The 22145-nt window shown below is 56.0% G+C and overlaps 2 protein-coding genes and 1 long non-coding RNA gene across 10 annotated transcripts in view; 2 read left to right on the plus strand and 1 right to left on the minus strand.

Moving 5' to 3' along the window:
* The first annotated feature begins 1820 nt into the window (after window positions 1-1820).
* Window positions 1821-9171, plus strand: MMP9 (matrix metallopeptidase 9). Of its 2 annotated transcripts, XM_037044185.1 has the most exons (13): window positions 1821-2451; window positions 2948-3180; window positions 3540-3688; window positions 3986-4114; window positions 4203-4376; window positions 4622-4795; window positions 5062-5238; window positions 5337-5492; window positions 6304-6610; window positions 6736-6875; window positions 7201-7351; window positions 7444-7547; window positions 8855-9171. In XM_037044185.1, exons 1-13 carry the CDS (start codon window positions 2314-2316, stop codon window positions 8971-8973), a joined length of 2151 nt encoding a protein of 716 aa, XP_036900080.1. In that variant the 5' UTR covers window positions 1821-2313; the 3' UTR covers window positions 8974-9171. The 2 variants fall into 2 exon arrangements, with proteins under 2 accessions (XP_036900080.1, XP_036900079.1); XM_037044184.1 differs by lacking the exon at window positions 1821-2451 and having other exon boundaries at window positions 2659-3180.
* A 3218-nt stretch (window positions 9172-12389) lies between these two features.
* The window catches only part of SLC12A5 (solute carrier family 12 member 5), a 35267-nt gene continuing 25511 nt past the window's right edge, over window positions 12390-22145 (plus strand). Inside the window, exon 1 of one of the 2 annotated variants that reach the window (XM_037044186.1) lies at window positions 12390-12576. In XM_037044186.1, the coding sequence (XP_036900081.1) occupies window positions 12456-12576 (121 nt within the window). In that variant the 5' untranslated portion in view covers window positions 12390-12455. Of the gene's footprint in view, window positions 12577-20034; window positions 20169-22145 lie in introns of those variants that run through there. The other variant, XM_037044187.1, reaches the window with a different exon arrangement.
* On the minus strand, window positions 14661-20018 carry LOC118985556 (uncharacterized). 6 transcript variants are annotated; one of them, XR_005066145.1, is made up of 5 exons: window positions 19427-20018; window positions 19112-19253; window positions 18766-18850; window positions 18528-18629; window positions 14661-18390 (listed from the first exon to the last, which is right to left on the minus strand). It is a non-coding gene; the product is annotated as an uncharacterized LOC118985556 (long non-coding RNA). The 6 variants fall into 6 exon arrangements; XR_005066142.1 differs by having other exon boundaries at window positions 18766-18895; XR_005066146.1 differs by lacking the exon at window positions 19112-19253.

The following is a 22145-nucleotide window of genomic DNA, read 5'->3' on the forward strand; positions in this document are numbered from 1 at the left end:
CAGCAAGTTGGGAGGGGCTCATGAATTCTTCTACAGCCCATGTCTGCTTGCAGACGGAGGCCCCCTGGATGAAAGGGCCTCCTGGTTTCCATCTCTCCAGTCATGTTGCTCTGGCCCACACTCTCGAGTCTGGAATATAGTCTTCCTGGGCCCCTGGTCCCAGCCTCCAATTCTCAAAGGCTTAAGCCTCCTCTCCGATCTTCAGTGGGTGCAGGGGATTAGGGAAAAGGGTCCAGGTTTTAAGTCTCCCCTCCCACACCCCATCCCCCCACTCCCCTCTGAGATAACCCAGTTGCCTGCAAATGGCCATAAACACCAAATGCTTCAGCACTAGGGCACCCTAGGTTTGAATCCTGGTTTTGTGTATTAACTCATTGGGTGATTAAGGCAAGTTCCTTAACTGCTCTGAACCTCAGCTTCCTCTCCTTCATTAAACCTACCTCCCAGATTCGGGTGAGGGTAGGATCAGATGCTTTTTGGAAACTTATCACAGTACTGCAAAGTAAATCTCAAAAAGCGCATTATTATTATGGCTCAGAGGCTAAGTGACTTGCCCAAGGTCACATAGCTGGGGAATGGCAGAGCTGGGCCTGAAAACCAGGGCTGTGTGACTCATTAGTGAACTCTAAGGTTTCCAATTTCCTATAAGAAAAGCTAATTGTCTCCATCTCACGGATTCATTTATTAGATAAGCCTATAAAGTACCTGGCACAGCATAAGACCTTTAGACGCAGCTTATTGAATTTTCATTGTCGTCCTTCCCAAACAATGCTTCCAAGAGGGCAAAGGTGGATCCCGCCCCACCCTGGCTGGCTGGGCAGAAGTCAGGGAGGGAGCCTACTGGTTTATTGGCATATGTAGTGCTCCTTGGAGCTGGAGCCGGTGTGGGTGAAGCAGGGCTGGAGAACCCAAAGGGCTCTTTACAGTGAAAGAGTCCAAAGCCCAGAGAGGGGAAGGCATTTTCTCTAGGTCACACNGGCTGTGTGACTCATTAGTGAACTCTAAGGTTTCCAATTTCCTATAAGAAAAGCTAATTGTCTCCATCTCACGGATTCATTTATTAGATAAGCCTATAAAGTACCTGGCACAGCATAAGACCTTTAGACGCAGCTTATTGAATTTTCATTGTCGTCCTTCCCAAACAATGCTTCCAAGAGGGCAAAGGTGGATCCCGCCCCACCCTGGTTGGCTGGGCAGAAGTCAGGGAGGGAGCCTACTGGTTTATTGGCATGTGTAGTGCTCCTTGGAGCTGGAGCCGGTGTGGGTGAAGCAGGGCTGGAGAACCCAAAGGGCTCTTTACAGTGGAAGAGTCCAAAGCCCAGAGAGGGGAAGGCATTTTCTCTAGGTCACACAGCGGTTTAGAGCCCAAGCCCCCCCCATCTCCTGATTCCGAGTTGGAATCATGATCTTGGTCCAGAAAATTGAAAGGAAAATTGAAAGCCGGGTCTGTTGAGGACTTGCAGAGCACCCTGTATTGTGTTACACATAACATGTATGAGCGTGTTATGTGTTTGATCTCATTTTATCCTCAAATCAATGTAGGGACAAAGGGCCCCTTTTTTACAACTGAGGAAACAAATTCAGAGCCGTGAGGACATTTGCCCAGGGCACCGAAGGAAGAGAGGAAAGCCGCGTCTGTTGGCCTCTAGATGATACAAATAAACTCCCCTGCCACTACCCTAAAGGAGTCAGCCCCTGAAGACAGGGGTGGCCCCGGTGGAACTCCCCAATTCCCGTCTGGCAGTGCCCGCTCGGTTCAGGCCAGGTGGAGCTGGGAGAGGAAGCTGAGTCAAGGGCCGTGTCCAGGGAGGAGACACGTGGGCAGAGCGAGCCTGGGAGTGTGGGAAGGGGCCCACAGAGGGGTCTGACCAGGAAGGGGGTCACTGGGTTCAGAAAAAGCCTTGGAGGGTCTTCCATCTCCTTCCCCTTGGGCTGACCACTCGGGGCCTTCAGTGGGGGGCGCAGGGAGCCCTCTAGCTGCGTCTCCCTTCCTCCTTTTCATCAAGTTCTCACAATCTGTGCATTTTGCAAAACCCAGCCTTCCCCTACGGGCCTGTGGTTTCCTGTGGGTCTCTGTGGGTCTGGGGTCCTGCCTGATTCAGCAATGGGGACTGTGGGCAGCAGGGAGGGAGGAGGTGGTGTAAGTCCTTTCTTTGCCTTCACACACACACACACACACACACACACACACACCATGCTCTGAGTCAGCCCCTGCCTGGCCTGTCCGGGAGGGGCGGGGTCACTGATTCAGTTAACAGCTCCTCCTTAAAGCCCCCACAAGGGCAGCTGCAGCCAGACACTGCTGCCCTCACCATGCACCCCTGGCTGCCCCCTGTCCTGGCGCTCCTGGTCCTGGGCTTCTGCTCTGCTGCCCCTCGACCGCGCCAGCCCACTTTGGTGGTCTTCCCAGGAGACCTGCGAACCAACCTCACTAGCAGGCAGCTGGCAGAGGTAAGCAGTCACCTCAGTCTGGACTGGAATCCTAGGGAGGGCATGGGGTTCAGGGGATGCTTTGGGCCACACTGGGGGTCAGGGGCCTGTCTAGAGGACGGAGGTGTCTAGGATCAGGCACTGGGATAGAGGGGTGCCCTGTAGAGGCTCTGGGCAGCAATGGCTAGGAATGGGTTAATAAGGGTTTTCTGGGTGGGCAATGGGGAGTGGTGTAGGGGGGGCATTGGAGGGTTCTGGAGTGGGCACGGGCTGGCAGTGGACAGGGATACACCCTGAGGTAGGCATGGCCAGGAGCATCGAGGGCTGGGAAGGAAATAAGGATGTCCCCGCGGAGGGGAGATGCTTGGGTGGGCGCAAGCCCTTATGTGCAGGGCCCGGAGACCCGGCACAGCGCCCTGTTTCTAGTCCCGGAGCTCCCGAAGGGCTGGAGTTCTGGGCCAGTAGGGCGGAGAAAGGGAGTCAGTGCGCTGGGTCGTCTCTGCCCCTCCGTCCGCAGGAGTATCTGTACCGTTATGGCTACACCCAAGTCGCCGATTTGAGCGACGGCGAGCAGTCCCTGAGTGTGGCGCTGCGGCGCCTCCAGAGGCGCCTGACCCTGCCGGAGACCGGCGAGCTGGACAGTGCCACCCTGGAGGCTATGCGTGCCCCGCGCTGTGGGGTCCCAGACATCGGCAGATTCCAGACTTTCGAGGGCGACCTCCAGTGGCACCACCGAAACATCACGTACTGGTGCGCGGCGGGGTCCCGCGGGCGCGGGCGCGGTGGGGTGGGAAGACCCGGCTCCGCGAGCTCAGGCGGCAGATGGACACCCCTTGTCTCAAACCCGTGCCTGGACCTCACTAAATGTGCAGCCTGGGGCAAGTGGCTCCACTTCTGAGCCTCCGTTTCCCCTTTGGGGAAGCGCGCCTCGCAATCTACGGCTCCTGCCAGGGCCGTTGTGAGTCGCCAAAGGAAAAACGCATCCGACTGCGCTTTCCTGACGAAAGCCCGGAGCCGAAGTCGCTGCTGAGACAGGGGGACGTTGCGGCGGCCCAGGCTCCCGCCTCGTGCTTCCGGCTGCACTCAGTCCTCCGGCCTTTCTCCTGCAGGATCCAAAACTACTCGGAAGACTTGCCGCGCGACGTGATCGACGACGCCTTCGCCCGCGCCTTCGCGGTCTGGAGCGCGGTGACGCCGCTCACCTTCACTCGCGTGTACGGCCTGGAGGCCGACATCGTGATCCAGTTCGGTGTTAGGGGTGAGAGAGCGAGAAGGGAGAAGCCAGGCGGCTCTGGGCCGGGACCAGAGAGGGATGGCCGCGGGGAGCAGAGGGGGCACCGGACCGGGCTTTCTCTCGCCTGTGCGCCCAGCCCTGGCCGCCGCTTATCTTTAAGGCGCCGACACTGGCGCGGCTCCGCAGAGCGCAGGGACGCGAGGCCTGGGTAGCTGCTCACTGGCGGGATTTCAGCCCCCCAAGTCAGTCCAGTGCCCTTGGGTAGCCAGCAGTCTGCCCCCTGCACCCCGCTAACTCTCTTCTTCCCATCCGCTTCTTCAGAGCACGGAGATGGGTATCCCTTCGACGGGAAGGACGGGCTCCTGGCGCACGCCTTTCCTCCTGGCCAGGGCATCCAGGGAGACGCCCACTTCGACGATGAAGAGCTGTGGTCCCTGGGCAAGGGCGTAGGTGAGACCCTGCGCCGCCGCGGACCCCGCTCTTTTCCTTCCCACGTCCATCGCCATCCTCCCTGACCTTGGCCCCCTTCCTCCCACAGTGGTTCCGACCAGCTTTGGGAACGCGGAGGGCGCTCCCTGCCACTTCCCCTTCACCTTCGATGGCCGCTCCTACTCCGCCTGCACCACGGACGGCCGCTCCGACGACTTGCTCTGGTGCAGCACCACCGCCGACTTTGACACTGACCGTCGGTTCGGCTTCTGCCCCAGCGAGAGTGAGTTCAGGATTTTGGAGAGGATGGTGCCTGGGGGGACTGGGCGGGGGTGGGGGGCGCCCTACATCCTCCAGGGCCAGAACTCGGGGCTTTCATCCCCGCCCAGCCACTAGTGTTGTGCGGTATGCAAGTCACTCTTTGTTCTCTGAGCCCCGTTTCTCCCCCGTGAAATGAGGACAGGAGGGTGCCGTAGATGGGCGGCCTGTGGGTTAATAAGCTCGGGGGACTGTGTGGGGCCTCCCCAGGACTGTATACCCAGCATGGCAATTCGGACGGCAAGCCCTGCGTGTTTCCGTTCACCTTCGAGGGCCGCTCCTACTCCGCCTGCACCACCGACGGTCGCTCAGACGGCTACCGCTGGTGCGCCACCACTGCCAACTACGACCAGGACAAGCTCTATGGCTTCTGCCCTACCCGAGGTACCAGGCTCTGCCCACTCTCACCGTAGTCCCTCCCTCTGACTTCCGATCGCTGCGGCCTCGCTCACAGGCCTTGGCGGTTTAGCCCAGCGGGCTGCCTCTCCCCGGTCTCCAGTGCCCAGGCCTAACCTGGACTCAGCTGTGCCCGACATCGCCCCCTAGGCTTTAAAAATGGTACCAAGGTTTTCCAGGTCCTTGTTTGGCCTGCCCCTGGCTCCTTACTGGACCCACCCACTTGGCTCACCCAAGGCCCTCGGTCTCTTCAGTGGACTCCACGGTGACCGGGGGCAACTCAGCGGGGGAGCTGTGCGTCTTCCCCTTCACCTTCCTGGACAAGGAGTACTCGACCTGCACCAGGGAGGGCCGCAGCGACGGGCGCCTCTGGTGCGCCACCACCTCGAACTTCGACAGAGACAAGAAGTGGGGCTTCTGCCCGGACCAAGGTGGGCAGGGTCCGAAGGTTCCGGGGCAGGGTGTGGTGGGCGGCGGGGGTTGGCAGCACGGCCCAGGGCTCAGGGCTCGGGCTCGCTCTTTTCTCCAGGATACAGCCTGTTCCTGGTGGCTGCACACGAGTTTGGCCACGCCCTGGGCCTAGATCACTCATCTGTGCCAGAGGCGCTCATGTACCCCATGTACAGCTACACCGAGAAGCCGCCCCTGCATGAGGATGACGTGAAGGGTATCCAGCATCTGTATGGTGAGGCTTCGTGGCAGGGATGGAGGGAGGAGAAGGGAGGGTGGAGAACGGGGTGGGAGGAAGTGGGACCTCGGCGTCCACCTGCCAAGGAGTCTGGGCCTAGTGGGTTGTACCTGCTGTGAGGTCAGTGCTCGGAGAGGACAGGCTCAGAATGAGACAGCTGTGGGTTCAGAAGCTGGTCCAGCCGCTTCCTGGCTGGGTGACCTGGGATACGTTAGTTCGCTGGCAATTTCCTCATCTGTAAAGCGGGGCTAATAACAGTACCTGCCTCTCAGTGTTGTTAAGAGATTTAAATGAGTTAGAATAATGCCTAGCATATATAGTAAATGCCATGTAAGTGTTTGATATTTTTACTGTTGTCATCACTTACTATTAGTATTATTTCCTCATTCTAAAAAGTGGGGGATTTTAAAGAATCTACTTCATAGGTCTTTTTTTTTTTTTTAGAGCACACAAGCTAAATAGGAGTTTATAAAGCCTCTAGCATTGGGCTTGCCACTCCATTTGAGGGCCCCAAACCACGTCTCTCCTATCTGTGGGACTGGGGGTGGGGGTTGGCCCTGCCTGTCTTATGTTTATAGGGCCGGGGCCTGACCCAGGTGTCAGATAAGTGTGGTTTGAAAGCAAGGCGAGTGTAGGAAATGATGAGGCCTTCCTGTGCTTGAGGGGGTGGGTGGGTAGGCAGGCTCCAGCATCTAAAGTGAGGAGAGTAGGTGCCAGGTGGGATACCTGATAGGCTTTGGGGAGCAGCCAGTCCCTGGGCACTGAGGTATGCAGGAATAGGGGTGTCTCATTTGGTGTCTCCTTTTAGGTCCTCCCCCTCAACCTGAACCACAGCCTCCAACCACCACACCTGCAACCCAGCCCACTGTGCCCCCCACGGTCTGCATCACCAGTCCTCCCACTGCCCGCCCCTCAGAGGTCCCCACCGCTGGCCCCACCGGCCCCCCTACCGCTGGCCCCACAGATGTCCCCACTGTGGGCCCCACGGGTCCCCCCACTGCTGGCCCTTCTGCAGCCCCTACCGCGTCTTTGGATCCCGCGGAGGACATCTGCAACGTGTACATCTTCGATGCCATTGCAGAGATCAGGAACCAACTGCATTTATTCAAGGATGGGTGGGTGAGGGGCCAGGGTGAGTGGTGAGGGAGGGCATTGGAGGGGAGCCCACCCTGTCCTTACCCTCCCACTGGCCTTTGTTTCAAGGCTCAGTGTCCTGCTGTTTCCTTTTTCACGTTCTCAGAAAGTACTGGCGGCTCTCTAAGGCCCAGGGCCGCCGGGTGCAGGGCCCCTTCCTGATCAGGGACACGTGGCCTGCGCTGCCCTCCAAGCTGGATTCCGCCTTTGAGGAGCCCGTCAGCAAGAAGATTTTCTTTTTCTCTGGTTAGTTTCCTCCTTTCCCCCTTCCCTCCTCACTATCCTCACCAAACTAGGAGGGCCAAGAGACCGAGGATAGTCCAGAAAATGTTCACGTGCGGATTTAAAAAACGCGTCCCTTCCTGGCAGATTTCGTTGAGCAAGTATAGGGGATGCTGAATTTCAGGGCCCCTTGCACAGTCCTATCGAGCGGCTCTGCTCGTGGGCACAGAGGCTGCAGGCCCGCCGGGTTCCTTCAGAAAGGTCTCCCTGGGTTTTTCCCTTTTGACAATCAAGGAGACTGTGTGCCTTCTCCCTGCCCCCTGGCCTATGTGACCCTTCTCCCCTTCAGGGCGCCAAGTATGGGTCTACACAGGCGCGTCGGTCCTAGGCCCGAGGCGTCTGGACAAGCTGGGCTTCGGCCCGGAGGTGGCCCAAGTCACTGGGGCCCTCCCGCGTGGCGCGGGTAAGGTGCTGCTGTTCAGCGGACAGAAGTTCTGGAGGTGAGAGCCACGGGGACCGCCGGCAGGGGGAGCCCCGGCGCCATTCGCCTGTCCGCCGGCTCAGCACCTGTCTCCTCGCCGCCTTCTCGCAGGTTCGACACGAAGACGCAGGCGGTGGATCCCAAGAGCGCCACCTATGTGGACCAGATGTTCCCCGGGGTGCCCTTAAACACGCACGACATCTTCCAGTATCAAGGTGATGGCCGCAGATAGGGCTGGGGCGGGGTGGTGGTGTTCCTTCTCCTAGACGCCCCTTCCCATGCTAGGCTCCCCTGCCTTAGAGATCGGTCAAGTTCCGAGTGAGAAAGAAAAAGCCCCCGGCGACTGAGGCGAATATCCCAGCACAGTCATTGAGGCAGGGACCTTCCCCAGATCATCCAGGAGACACAGGGGAACAGCCAGAATTAACACCCATATCTCCTGCCTCCCCAGCTGAAAGCTCTTTTCCCTACAATCCAGGACACAAGGTTTGCAAGAAGCCTCATTGCTTTATTAGACAATATTTGCCAGGCCCTGGGCTGCCACTGGGGATATAGTGATAAGGCGATTCAAAGCTGCGTGTCTTCAGGCAGCAAGTCACTGCGCCTCCTGGAGCCTCTTTTCCCTTCCGGGAAAGGGGGAGAGCGGGAGTTACACTTCTTTTCTCTTTTTTCACCACTCACATCCAACTGGTTGACGAGTTCTGTTGATTCTACCTCTGAAATATTTGCTTTCACTATCTCCTGTGCAAACACCCTAGTCCAAGCCATCCTGGTTGTCCAATACGGTTAATGTATTCTCTGGGAGCAGGGAGGGGTGAGGAGAGGAAGGCAGAAGTCTTGGGAGTGACTCCAGACATATTCCAAGGCCAAAGGAGCCAACAGGAGCTGACCCCTCCTCCCCTCCCACTACTCCCTCTGCTCGCTCCGTCCCCGCTGGCCTTCTGGCTGCTCTTTGAACACATCAAGGTCAGTCCTTGCTTCGGGCCTGTGTGCCAGTTGTTCTCGCTGCCTGGAAGGTTTTTTTCCCAGACTGTCACCAGGCGGCCGCCCTCTCATTCTTCAGGTCTCAGCACTAAAGCCACCTTTTCAAAGAGGCCTCCTCTGACCTTCATTGTCTATTCACTTACTTGCTTTTGTTTCCTCTCCGCTGTCAAAGGCAATCTCATTTATTCACACATTTGCTTGCTAATCATCTGTCTTACCCACCAGTGTGTAAGCACCAACAGAACGGAGATTGTGCCTGCAGTTTTTCTCTGCTGCACCCCCAGTGCTTCTAACGGTGCTTGGCATGATACACCTTTGTTGAATGAATGAATGTTGAATAAATTGTCCAGAGCACCTACTGTGTGCCAGGCTCTGTGCCAGTGCTGTGCATATCGGGATGTGTGCCCTCTAGCATCTCGGGGAGGGAGATGGAAGTGTCATCTGAAAACCTTGGAAAGATCTAGACAGGGCTTCTGCGTCTGTATGTGTATGTGGGAGATTTGGAATCACCCCCGTTGCACCTGCCTCTTCCCTGCAGAGAAAGCTTACTTCTGCCAGGACCGCTTCTACTGGCGTGTGAGTTTCCAGGACGAGGCGAACCAGGTGGACGAAGTGGGCTATGTGACCTTCGATGTCCTGCAGTGTCCCGAGACCTGAGGCTCAACGTCCTGCTTCAGCACTGCAGTGCGGGTCCCCGTGGGGACTCTCCTGATGGGGCAGGGGCCAGTTTGCTGGATACAAACTGGTGGGTCTGTTCCAAAGAACAAAGGACGAGTGGGGGTGGGCTGGGCCCTCTCATCCCACCTTGCGTTTTTGTGGGAATATGTTCAATAAAGTTGGATTCTCTGACCTTGAGATTTATGTATGTATTTGACAAGTAGAGTGTTCACCATGGGCCAGGCACTGCTCTAAGCACTTCATAAATGTTAAAATATTTGATTCTTCCTATTAGGAAAGTATAATGTGCTTATTCCTGTTTCACAGCCAAGGCCGTGGGCCAATTATTCATCAAACAGTTATTGAGCTCCTACATGTGCTGGGCACTGGGCATAGAGATGAATTGGACTATGTTGTGGACCTCCCTCAGTGGTCCTCAAACTTTAGGTTGCATCAAAGTACCCATAGAACTTGCTTACATGCAGACTCCAGGCTCTGCCCCCAGGGAGTCTAGCTCAGTTACAAGAGTGGTTCTGTGACTGGTACAGGGTTGGGTCACGCTTGGAGTATGTGCACTGTGACCCCTTATCCTAAAGATGTGTGTGTGCATGCGTGTGTGTGTCTGTGTGTGTGTGTGTGTGTGTGTGTGTGTGTGATATTCTGTGTGTTGTGCCTGAAGTCAGGGAATGTCCCCCGGTCAGAATGACATCTGAACTTGTGCTGAATTTGGAAGGATGAGCAAGAGTTTCTTCTTGTAGACGTAGCACTTGTCTTCTATGACAGTTATTTACTAAGAACCTAAACGTCCCTTCTCTCTAACCCTCGCACACATCCAAAACAACACCTAGAAGGATGTTGATTGCAGCCTTGTTCGTACAGTGAGAAACTGGAAGCACCCTAAGTGCCCAGGGATTAGGCAGTGGGAAGATAAAATACAGACCGTGTGCCCAATGACAGTGAAACTCACAGTTAACAGTAAACGTGGTTAGGTATTGCATCCTAGGGTCTAGAGACACAGGTATAGGCATTAGCTAAATGTTTCAATGGCTTTTGTTGTCATGTAGCTTATAGTCAAAGACAAGGAAAATATGTTAGTTATGTCCTAGAGGCCTGCCTGTCAAGTAAGTTCCAGGAAAAATGTTTAAGAGGACGCTTTGCCTGAGATAATAGATGAGTGTAGCTAGTTAAGCACAAAACAAGAACAGTTCACAAGATGTTTTGTTTCTGCCTTTGGCTTTAAAGATAACATCGCTGATGCACCATCACAAGATGTTTTGCAGAAGCTTGGTTCTGCAACCTGGCTATGTCACCTGACCACAGTGACGAAGACACCAGACAAGATGACGTCAAAAACTAAATTAATCAGAAGAAAGAAAATTGCCGAGGCTTGCATGAGAACTAGCCAATCAGCTTGCCCCTTGCCCCGTAACCCCCAGCCCTCAATCTTTGCCTTTAAAAACCTCTGATCAAAAGCCATCAGGGAGTCTGGATTTTGAGTGCTAGCTTGCTGTTCTGGCATGGTGCCCAGCCAATGAATGGCTTTAGTTTTTCCACTGCACAACTCAGTGTTCGGTGTTTGGCTCTGCTGCATGTTTGGTGTATGGACACTTTTCCTCTTGGTAACAACAGTAGCTGCCCCTAGTATAGCACTGACTATATGCCAGGCACGGTTCCATGTGCTTTCTCTGTGTCAGCACAGCTCATCCTTCAATCAACCCTATGAAACAGGCACTAACTACCCTGACCTTACAGGTACTGTTAATATTGGCATCACCCGTCCCTCACCCCCATTTACAAATGAGGAAACTTAGGCACAGCTCACCTGAAGTCCCATAGCCGGTGAGAGGTAGTGGTTGGTGGGATTGGAATCTGTGCTCCTGATGAAAATGCTGGGAGAAGAGAAAGAGCAGGCAGGGTTGGGGAGCTACAGATGACTCAGAATTCTAGTGTGTGGATAGGTAGAGAAGAGAGAAGATTCTGGAATGACTGAGATAGGAATGGTGGTCTGAACCTGATGAGGGAGGGTCTGAACGTCAGGCTGAGGAGTACGCACTTGACCCCAAAGGATGACAGAGGGACTTGAAGGAAGGTTGGGGCAGGGGAGTGGAGGTAATGGGCTCGAGCAGGTGGGAGTGTAAGGAAGGCTTCAGAGAACTTTCTCCCAAGCGTCCTCTGGGTGGATCCCCTCTCTCCTAACTCATCCATTTCTTGCTCAGGAATGACCCTCTCCCACTGGCATACATATATTCCTCATATGGCTTGTCGAAAATTCCTCTGGATCCCTGACTCTCTAGATAATGTTCTGTTTCTCTGTTCTCCATCTGTAGTAGACTATCCTCGAAGTATGGATTTCTGCTCACCGTCTCTACTTCCTCAGTTCCCATTCTGCCAACTACTTCCTGCCTGGCTCCCACCCGACTACATCACTGAAGTCGCTCTCTTCAAAGCCCCCTATGCTACAGCCAGATGCTACAGGGAGGACAGTGCACACTCCTCTGTGCACACCCTGCCCCGCCTCCCAGGTCCTTTGACACAGTCGACCACGCTCATCTTCCTGACATTGTTCTTACTTGGTCCCTGGGACACCTCTTAGTCCCGTTTCCCCCTCTCAGCTCATGGGCTGGGCCTTCCTCTTTCCACCCTCTACGTGACAGTGTGCCGTTGTGTGAACCCTTGGACTTCTTCTCTGTGCACACTCATTCCCTGTGACCTTACCTGGCCCCCCAAGCTTTAAGCAGTATCTTCAAAGTTTTGTCCCCAGCCTCAGCCTCTCCTCCAAACTCCAGGCTCGTATGTTCAATGGCTGACTCTGAACGGCCTTTATCTAGGCATCTCAACCTAACAGGTGCACCTCCACTCTTGGGCTCCACCTCCCCAATAGGCTTCTCCACCACTATAGTTCCTACAGTTATCACCACTATAGGAACAGACTACACCATCTGACCCTCAAGCATGCTTAAAACCTGGTCAGCCCTAAGATGTAGGAATCGTCTTGTGCTAGTAGAGTTTCTTGACCTCTGCACTATTTCGGGCCAGATAATTCTTTGAGGGGGACTGTAAAACGTTTGGTGTCCTCCTCTAGGAGGCAGCAGGATCCGTGGACCGATGCCAGACCCTCACAGGGGGAGTCCTCCTCCAGGTACCACAGGCTTCAATGAGCCAGGGGGTGGGATGGTGAGGAGGGAGTGCAGTCCCCTGATGGTAAACCTGTGGCTCATGGTCAGGCAGCCGTGGTACTAGCCTAGATGGTGCAAGTTGCCTCTACCACTAGATGCCAGTACCACTCTCTCTCCCGTTGTGCCAACCAAAAATGTCCGAACATTGCCAGGAGAGCGGGCACTAGGACCCTGTGCGGCGCCGCGTCTGGCGGGGGGCCGCGGGAGGGGGATGGGGGGGATCCGCTCTTTCTGCCTCCCGGAGCCAGGCTGCGGCCACTTGTGCGATCCCGGCCGTACCGCGGCCGCCCGGCCCCTTTACGCACCATGAGCCGCAGGTTCACTGTCACCTCGCTGCCCCCCGCGGGGCCCGCCGGGACCCCTGACCGACAGTCACACAGACATTCAGCTGCCGATATCTGCCACCTCTCAGCAGAAGACGCCAAAGGTAGAGGCCGCAGGGGCGGGGCCTGCAGAAATGGGGCGGGGCCACACTGGGCGGGTCTTCTATTGGAAGGGGCGGGGGCTACAGTCAAAAACCAAAGAGGGGAGGCAAGAGGGAAGAGGGATGGGAAGTCGTGAAGGGCGGGGCCAGATTCGAAGTGGGTGGGGCCAAGGAAAGAGATTGGGACTGAAGGCGAGCGAAGAGGAGGATCTTGTGATGGATAGAGTCAAGGGGAGGGGCGGGGCTGCAGGGCACTAAAGGGGCGTGGTCATCTCCCGTTGGAGGCGGGTCCAGAGGGGATGAGGTGGAACTAGGGAACGCAGTTGAGTACAGGTGCCAATGCAACGGAGGAAGTAGGTAGGGCTTAGCTTGACTTGCGGGCAGAAAAGGGTGGGACCAGAGGGAAACGGGTTGGGCCAGGAGGATAGGGGTAGAGTCAAGGTGGGTGTAGGGTTAAGGGCAGGAAAGAAAGTGAGTCCAAGTCGTTGAGGCAGGTGCTGGGTCGGTACGTCATTGGTGCCTGGCTGATCTTTCAATCTTCGGACTCCCTGGAGGCATCGTGGGCAGCGCCGGATAGCCCAGGAAGGAGATGGAAGAAAGAGGAGTTAGTTTAGACCCCAGGCATCTAGATCCAGGGAGGATCCCGTGGGGACCTCCGTCCCGACGCTCGGGGTCCCACTTAGCTCCCTCTGCACCACTGCCAGAAGGGTTGGGTGGAGCCAGTTCAAGAGGGACTGGGGGCTTCTTGGAAGGCCCAGTGCAGTGGTCTGGTAATGGAAGTTACAGGTAGGGCACAGAAAGAGGAAGGGCAGGAGCCTTTTAGCCTTCAGTGAATATACATCCTGGACACACACACTCCGCAGGGGGCCCTTGTAGGGGTCCTTTCCCTGGCTCTGTGCCCTCAGGTCTGGATGAAACGTGGCGAATCCGCCTCGAGTGGCCCAAGCGCCGGGAGGAGGAAGCGCCTTCCCGGGCCGCCAGGGGTCACTGCTGAGCCGCACGTGAGCTCACCCTGATTTCAGCAAAAATTAAGCACCCCAAACCCTACAGGAGCCCTTCAGGGGTTTCTTTGGCCAAATCCTGTCATTGTATAGATGACCAAACCAAGACCTTGATTTCCAGCAAGATTCCAGCCCGTGAACCAACCGCTTCTTGACGTGGCCACTGGGATTTCTTGGGCTCCTTCCACTCTGCATGTTTTCCATGATCTGTCTGCCCTCTTTCTCATTTTCATGAATGTCTTAATCCTTACATTCTGACCATTCCACCTCCCAAACTCCTGAATCTGGCCACATGTGTCTTTCTGTCAACATTAGCCTGGTCCAAACCTCCATTATCGGTCCCATGGCCAGCCTCCTCATTGGTCTGCCCGACTCCAATCCTGTCCTCACCACAATAAACACAAGCTCTCCATTGCTTTAGGATTGAGTCCAAACTGTCATTCAGACGTTTTCCTCCCGGGCTTCTGTATACCTGGTATAGCAGGGAAACTCCTACTCGCTCTGGAAGTCATAGCTCACTTACCCTCTTCTGGAAAACACGTTCACTTTCCTTCACCCCCAGGTCAAGGAAAGTCATTCCTCTTCCGCCCCCTCCCTGCATCATTAGGGCACATGTCACAGTGGACGAAAGTTACCTGTGTGTCTCCTACATCTCAAGAGCACAGACCATACATACTCTTTTCTTAAATTTTATTTATTTATTTACTTTTAATTAAAGTACAGCTGACAAACAATATTGTGTTAACTTCAGGCGTACATACAACACAATGTACTTTATGAAGTGATCTAGTAACCGTCAGTCACCATACGAAGTTATTACAATGTTATTGATTGTGCATTATATCCCTGTGGATTATTTATTTTGTAACTGGAAATCTAAACTTCTTCATCCTCCTCACTTTGTCCACCAATCCCCCACCCTCCTCTCCTCTGGTACCCATCAGTTTGTTCTCTGTATTTGTGAGTTTTCTTCTGTCTTGATTTGTTTGTTCATTTGTTTTATTGTTTTGTAAGGTTTTACATATAAATGAAGTCATACAGTATTTATCTTTCTCTGACTTATTTCACTTAGCATAACAGCCTCCAGGTCTACCCATGTTGTTGCAGACTTCACTCTTTTTAATGGCTGAGCAGGGATCATGTTCTTTTGTCTCTGTGTTCCGAGTTCCAAGCCTCTAGCCTGGCGCTTAGCAGGGCCTTAATGCTCATCAGACGAGAGGGGAGTGGCTGTAGGCTCCTGCCTCTTCTACCCACGCCTTCTGTCCTCCCATCCATCATACGCTCACCTGAGAAGAAGAGGCCCTCCCTCTCATCTCAGCTTTCAGTTTGGGGGGTGCAGGTGTCTGTGCAACCGCATGTGAGTTTGGGAAGCTGTGCGCCTGTGGCAGAGGCAGTGTGTGTACGTCTTTTTGTTTCTTGAGGGAGGAGCGTCCCATGACAGCTCCGACAACCTGTGGGGAGGTCAGTGAGTCAGTGCTTATGTGTGTTGGTGTCTGCCGGTGTGTTGGTGTGTGCATTTCTGTGTCTCTCTGAGGGCTGAGTACCTGTGTGCTGAGTTTATTGAAAGTTCCATCTGGAAAGTGATTTGGGTGACTTTTAACCGCTTAAGGCCCTGAGACAACCTCCAGTACCTCCTCCTTGATAGGTCGCTGTATGGAGAAATGGACAAAGGCTCCCTCGGGAGCTAAATATCTGATGGTATCTTTCCCGCATCTGTTCTTGTATCTGGCCCCACAGAGGTACTCTCCCCACGCAGGCCCACAGGGAGAGAGGGCAGCGTGTGCAAGATGGGGGAAGGCTTGGGGGAGGTTTTGCAAGTCACTTGTATATGAGCATTGCCTTTCATTCTGGACCAAGGGAGTGGAGGTTGTCCCTGGGGGTACTTCCTGCTGCCAAGGAATCAGTTATAGTGGGAAGACAGCTTAAGAGGTGAAAGAAGCAGGTCAGAGGCTGAGCCTTGGAGCTACCACTAAGCCTGCGCTGCAGCCCTCATGCCTTGGTTGCCTCATCTGTACTGCGGGGAGATTGATGGTAACTTGGTTGGATAGAAGTGGCCAGTTGTAACAACTGACCAGTTGTTACAACTCTGAGCTACTCCCCTGACCCTTTATACCACTCTGCTATGCCTCAGTTTCTCTTGGAGGATGGTGGAGTACTAGAAAGAACCCTGGGCCTAGGTTAAGACTAGCAGGGCTAGGGGTGCGTCCCCATGGGGTGAGAGGGAGCCAACTTATACTAGAAGGAATGGAGTAAGTTCACAATATAGCCCATCTGTGCTCTAGCTCAGGCTCTGTGTGCGGCCTTGGGCACACTGCGTCCTCTCTCTGGGCCTCAACTGCCTCATCTATGGTATAAAGGAGTTGACTAGGCGACTATATGAGGGTTTTCTTAGCCAGAAACAGGCTGATTCTTTGATAATCTACAAGGGTGAAGTTCTCTGCCTACCCCTATCCAAACCTCAAGTTTCAGTCTGTCTATCTGTACATTGGGAAGAATGACTTTGGGTTATTTGTGTAAATATCTGATTCACAGATCTCCAACCTGTCCAAGGAGCTTTTCATTCACCTCCTCCTCAAGCTAGGGCTCAGAACTCCACTGCCCAGTACCTCAGCCCAAGGTGAGCCCTGGGAATCTCCATGGCAACAAACTGGTTATGAACGGGGCTGCAGTTGCCATGGTGACAGGCCTCTCTCTCTCTCTCTCTCTCTCTCTCTCTCTCATCCTCCTCATCTCCCCTCCCCTGTTCTCAATGAACCAGAGCAATCTGCGGGCCTCAGCTCTCCAGGTGGGGTGGGGGTGGGGGTGGGTGCAGTGAGAAGGGGGTCCAGATTGGGAAAGAGGAAAGATGGGCTGAATCTGCAGGGGAATAGGGGGCTGTTGGGGTGCCATTGTCATGGTGACAGGGCTGCAGCCTGTTAATTAAGCCCCTGGTTGCCACGGAAACGATGGTGGTTGACGTGCTCTGCGGCGAGCCCTGTGTGTGGGGTGTGCTGTGCCCTGGACTCACTCATCAATTGTCTGCGAGGATTTTGGGTCTGGAGAACGGGGTGTGCAGGTGGGGAGAGAAGAGTGAAGGAGGGAGTTCAAGGCCTTGGCTCCATGAGGTCAGAGCTGGGGGTGGGTGGGTCAGGTGGTGGGGTAATGATACGGAGATAAGGACGGATGGGGATGGAGTAACTAGGAGGAACACTACACCTGCCTTCTGCGGAAGGGAGACCGAGCCAGGCGGCTCCAGCTTCCTCCAAACAGCCCCTCATTCTGGTTCAGTGAATGGAGCCCTGGGCTAGAGGTCGGGGAGCTGGACTCCAGCCCCCAGTCTGCCGCAGCTTCACCCCATGAAGAAAACTCGCACCTTTCCATTTCTAGACCAACTTTCCCACAAGTGGGGAGAAATAAAAATAATTTATAAAAATCTCTTCCAGTTCCCAAATCCTGATACTTGGGAGGCAGCTTCCTTGAACTTTTTTTTTTTTTTAGAAGCATAAGGTGGGAGAGGGGATCAATTTTGGAGACTCAGAGTTCAGAATAGGACCCTGCTCAGCTCTGTGTCTTGTGTTGCTTTCATGAGAGGACTCCCCCCTCCCTCAATCTTCCTAGGGCTCTGGGTGGAGTTGGGGTGCTGAGCTGGCACCCATGCTCCTGGGACTCAGAGCTGAGGGACACCTTGCCCGTGACTTTACTGGCCAGGGCCAAGCTGGCAATGCTTGAGGTGCCTATAATGTATTTTCCCAAAACCTCATTGCAGAGCATTGGCCTGGGGCCTGAACAGGGACCTGTCCCCTGGAAAGGTGAGCCATGTGAATTGCAGGGCTGGGGTCTGGCCTTGGGGCTGTGACCTGCTTTGGTCTGGGCTCCTCAGGAAGGGCCTTCATGGCATTCGTCTGAGATAAACAGAGAGCACTAAGAGGAAGAAATTCCATGGACTACGCAGCCTCACCCTTTCATTCTAAAGATGGAGATCCGGAACCCTTGAGAGAGGACCTCGGTCTTACCTGGGGATATGCAGAGTTTGGGGGCAAGGGCAGGATGGCAGCATTGTTTCCTGAATTCCAGAAGCCTCGTGAGTTAGGAGCTCTGGTGAAGGTGGACAGATGGTATACCCAGGGGAAGAGGAGTCCCTCCTGTCCACACTCCCGGGGGATCTAGGTTTCCTCCATGGATGGACTCAGTGTCTGAGCGGCTAGGGCTCTGGGCCACAGATGCAGGGACATACCCCCAGGAGGACATCCCAGTCCTGGGATTGCTGGAAAAAATCCCAGCATTTATGTCACAGCCTATCCCAGGCCAGGGTACTACCTGTTTTACTATGTTACCTGTCTCTACAGAGGAGCGGAAAACCATAATGCAGCTGGTGCTGATGGTGTGTGTGGTGGAGTGTCTAGAAGTTCTTGAACACTGGCCTACCCACCTGCTCTCCTTTTAACCCCTGTCACCAACCCACACTTATTTCATTTTAAAAAATACTATTTTTCCCCTCTGGGAAAGCCAAGACTAATTTTCACACCTGTCTGGAGAGCTTGCTGTTCACCCTCGCGTCTGTTCAGCATCCACAGAACCCGCTGGCAATGACACGTTATTTGTGGGTCCCTCAGAGGGCCGTTAGTTGCCCCCAAGCCGTCATTGACTCAATCTGATGCCACTGACCAATGGCGTACAGGGGCAATCGGAGCGGCGGGCCCTGTCCATGGTCCTGAGAAGTCACAGTCTAGAACCGCGTCCCTAGTCACATGGATGGCTTTTTAGGACCCCTGAAGGTCCTCAGGGCGCACCTTCACCTGCAAGTGGAGAGGCCACTCCAGTCTGGCAACTCAGATACCTGAGCACAAGAAAAGGGAGAAAGCTCATGTTAGACCCCGTACCTGTTCCTCTGTCAGTAGCCAAGAACCAGTGGTCCTTTCTATCGGAGGCAGGGCCAGTTTAAAAGCAGGGCGTGTGGAGGAGCAGAGCCCTAACCTGCAATAAGGCAACCTGGATTCTAGACGGAGTTCTGCCACTCACTGGCATTGTGTCTGCACGAAGTCCTTTATTTCTCCTCTTGGGCCTTACCTTCCTCATCTGTAAAATGAAAGCTGCGTGTTAGATAAGATGCTTGGTGCCACCCCCCCCCCCCCAGCTCTGGAACTTAGAGGGCTAGGGTTGGGGGCCACCTGGGGAGGGTCTGAAAAATCATCTCCCCTTAATCTGTCCTCACCCCTTGATGTTTAGATCTTCCGGAGATTCAAAGGGTCCAGACCTCTGAGGCTGCTTTCTGCAATGTCTCCACCGTGGGCCTAGATCTGGGGGCACAGAGGGTTCCCAGGACAATCAAGCTTCTGGGGGACCTGTGTCCAGGGAGGGAGAGGAATACAGACAGCATGTCAGCCCTGGAACCCTCAGAAAGCAATCCTGGATTAGGAGATTAGACACTCCTGCCCCAGGAGGAAATCCGGTCCCAAACGGACAGGCGGCCTCATTTCCCCCCTCCCCCACTCTGTCCCTGGCTTGCCTCTGACTGGCCTGCCTTCCCTAGAGCCGCACCGTCCCTGGTGGGGACTCACCGCTCCCTGGAACCTCACTGCTGCTTTCTCTCCTCATCACCATGTCTCCTTCCCAGAGCCACTCCACAGACAGAGGGCCCCTGTGGGTGGGCTCCTGGGACCTGTCTTGGTTTGGGGGTGAGATGCCAGGACTCTTGTCAACCTAAGCACAAGGAGAGGGTTCATTGCCAGTTCTCAGGCTTCACTCCTCCAATTTTAAGATTGGATGAGCCAGAGAGTTCAGCCCAGTGACAGTGAACCCCCTCGCCCCTGGCCGTGGGGGCAGCACAGTGCTTCCGTTAAGGGCTCTGACCTCTCCGCACCCCCATCGCCAACCTCTTGCACAGCGATACGGGAGACGGTCTGGTTCTCCACCCCTCTTCAGAGCTGGCCTTCCCTGCGTTGCAGACAGGCTCTCCAGGGACCCATATTCCACGGTGCCCCGCCCTCGCCATCTCATCTTCCCCCTGGGGGTCACTCAGACCCCAAGCCAAGCAGCCGCTGCGGGGCCGACTCCCCGCGGCCGCGACCTAGTTCCCTGCCGTTATTTTTAGGGCGCGGGATGGCACCTGCCCACGTGCCGGCCCCGCCTGCGCCGGAGAGTGGGGGGCAGGCGGAGCTGTGTCTGCTCAAAGGAGGCGAGGCCCCTGTCCCCTGCAGCACCGTCTCTAGCCCACTCGTGCAAGCACTCAGTTTTAGTGTGAGGGGGCCTCCAGGCGAGCTCTGCCCGCCCCTCGTCCTCTCTGCTTCCTCCCCCGGCGCTCCCCCCTCCCAAACCCCGCCAGTGGCTCACGCCTCCTGCATACGGGATGAGGTGAGCAGCGCCGCCGCTGAGAGGGGGCGCGCGCGGGTGTGAGCGTGTGTCCGTGTGCGAGTGTGTGTGCGCCGGGCGGGCGGGCACTGCAGCTTCTTCCTCTGTGGAGCGGAGGGCGAGAGAGAGCTAGCAAGCGAGAGAGCGGAGAAGGCGGGCAGAGGGGCGCGGGCGAGGCGGCGCAGCCATCCCCGGCCCGGCGCGGCGCCGCCACCATGCTAAACAACCTGACTGACTGCGAGGACGGCGATGGGGGAGCCAACCCTGGTAAGCGGAGGTCCGGGGGCGGCGAGGGAGGGGGCGGCGAGCAGAGGAGGCAGCTCTGGGGTTAGAGGCAGAGCAGGGGCCGCCTCCTTCGGAGAAGAGGCTGGGAAAGACCGGGGCGGTGGGCGCCTGCGGCGGCCTGGAGCCTCGCTCCATTGGAATGCGCCAGGCGCTGTCCGAGGTTCTGGAATGCGCCGCGCCTGGGGCAGGGCTGGGGGACCAGGGGTTGCCATTGCCCACTCTGCCCGGGGAGCAGACGTGGGTTCGCCGAGCGGGGGAGGAGGTGGGAAGGGTATGGAAGAGCTAGAATGGGCTGACGTGGAGCTCGACGGGCGGAAGGAGGGCTCCTTTCCCCGATAAGGGACCCCGGTGTCCTGGCGCAGAGTGTTGACTGGTGGCTTGGGGGGTGGGGGGCGCAGTCTGCTGCAGTCTCTTGCTCTGAGACTTCCAGCTGAAAGGGGGGGGGAAGGTACCCGTGAGGGGTCGGAGCCGTATGACGGCCCCGTCCGGGCTGCGGTGTCTCGCTAAGAGGACACTGGGTGCCACCCGGGCCCCCTCCCCCAGACCTGCCTGAGGTCCGACCTCAGAATGAAGCGTACCTCCCCCGGAGATTTTCAGCTCTACTTTGCGGAACCTGCCTCTCGCGCGCGCGCCTCCGTGGGTTCCTGTTCAGGACGGGAAGCCAAATCAACCTCCTTTCTGCCCTCTTTTCCCTTCCTCTCAGTGCCCTGGGGTGGCAGCGAGGTTTCCAGGGCGGGGCAGGGGGGAGTCTTTCTAGTCAGTTCTGCTGGCTTCCTCCGTAAGGCCTCAGGAATAGGGTTCCAGCTGCTGAATCCCCAGCGCAGCGGCGCGGGCACTGCGGACGCGCTGCGGTGGGTGCGGAGACTCGCTAGGAGGCAATGAGCTTGGAACAAGTCCCTTCGCTGCTTTGGCTCTCCCCCGCCTTCCTCCGCGGTTTCCCTGCTCTGAGGTCTTAGGGGCCAGCCACCCCCTCGGGCTCCCAGGCCCCCCGCCGCCCCCCAGCGGTCTCAGCCATCCATCACGGCTGTCAGCCGCCCCCACCCCACCCCCCACCCCCGGCAGCGCTGCGTCCCTTGCGCACTAGCGCGCCTCCCGCTCTGGCTGTCTGCGCTCAGCGCCTTCAAATGCTCCCTTGGGCATTGCTTGGCCCTCTCTGGGCCCAAACTCTTGCAGACCTCCCCAGGGGATGGCCAAAAGGTCCCAAGGTCTGAAAGAGCGGGTCTTCCAGCTACTGGAAGTCTTGAACCGAAGTCCTCTGTACCCTGTATCCTCAGTTGGAGCCAGAGCCAAGTGGCCGTTTGGGAAGGCTGTGGACACCAGGGTTCCCCATCCTTTGTCTGAGAACCACTTCTCTTCCCTGGGTCTGAGCGGTACACAGGGGTCTTAGTGGCTGGCTCATCTACCTATCTAGTGACATTGAGGTTGTCTCATCCAGAAGCTGCCCCCTTCCCCAGCAGGTTTAGGCTGTGATGGGGGGGGGGCGTTGGTTAAGTGGAGTCTGCGGCAGCACCAGGCATCCCAACGCGGTTCCCAGGGAACCAAGGGGGTCGTTTCCATCAGGGACCCCCTTCAGATGTTTCTACTCTGAAGACAGTGGCTCAGCCTGACAAGGGGTGCCATCCTATCCTCCAGGGGCTGGTGCCCCACTAGGCTTTGGGATTTCCATGGGGTCTCAGGAGGCCTAGAAAAGAGGCACCTAGGTGTGCGGAGCAGAAGGCGAACTAGGAACTCCCTTCAGTTCTACACCCTCTCCCTTAGTTTCTAGACTCTGGGTGACGTGGGCCCTTCTGGAGACCTTCTCTCCATCTACAGTGTCCAGGACCTGACGCGGGAGGGGTCTGCACCCGGCTCAGGCGTTTTGGGTCCCAGAGAGAGAAGGCAGCCCTGTGGCAACTTTTGATGGTGGCTGGGGGCTTCAAGGACCTGCTGGGTTTGAGGGAAGAGGGACCATCAGACGAG

This window comes from Sturnira hondurensis, unplaced genomic scaffold, assembly GCF_014824575.4.
Source record: "Sturnira hondurensis isolate 20B ecotype Veracruz unplaced genomic scaffold, ASM1482457v3 Scaffold0004136, whole genome shotgun sequence".
Taxonomy (NCBI): Eukaryota; Metazoa; Chordata; class Mammalia; order Chiroptera; family Phyllostomidae; genus Sturnira; species Sturnira hondurensis.

Coding starts and splice junctions, on each gene's coding strand:
- MMP9 (XM_037044184.1), top strand. CDS start 2,735: ATGGCCAGGAGCATCGAGGGCTGGGAAGGAAATAAGGATGTCCCCGCG. Junction 5,493..6,303: donor GGGTATCCAGCATCTGTATG/GTGAGGCTTCGT, acceptor GTCTCCTTTTAG/GTCCTCCCCCTCAACCTGAA. Junction 6,611..6,735: donor CTGCATTTATTCAAGGATGG/GTGGGTGAGGGG, acceptor TCACGTTCTCAG/AAAGTACTGGCGGCTCTCTA.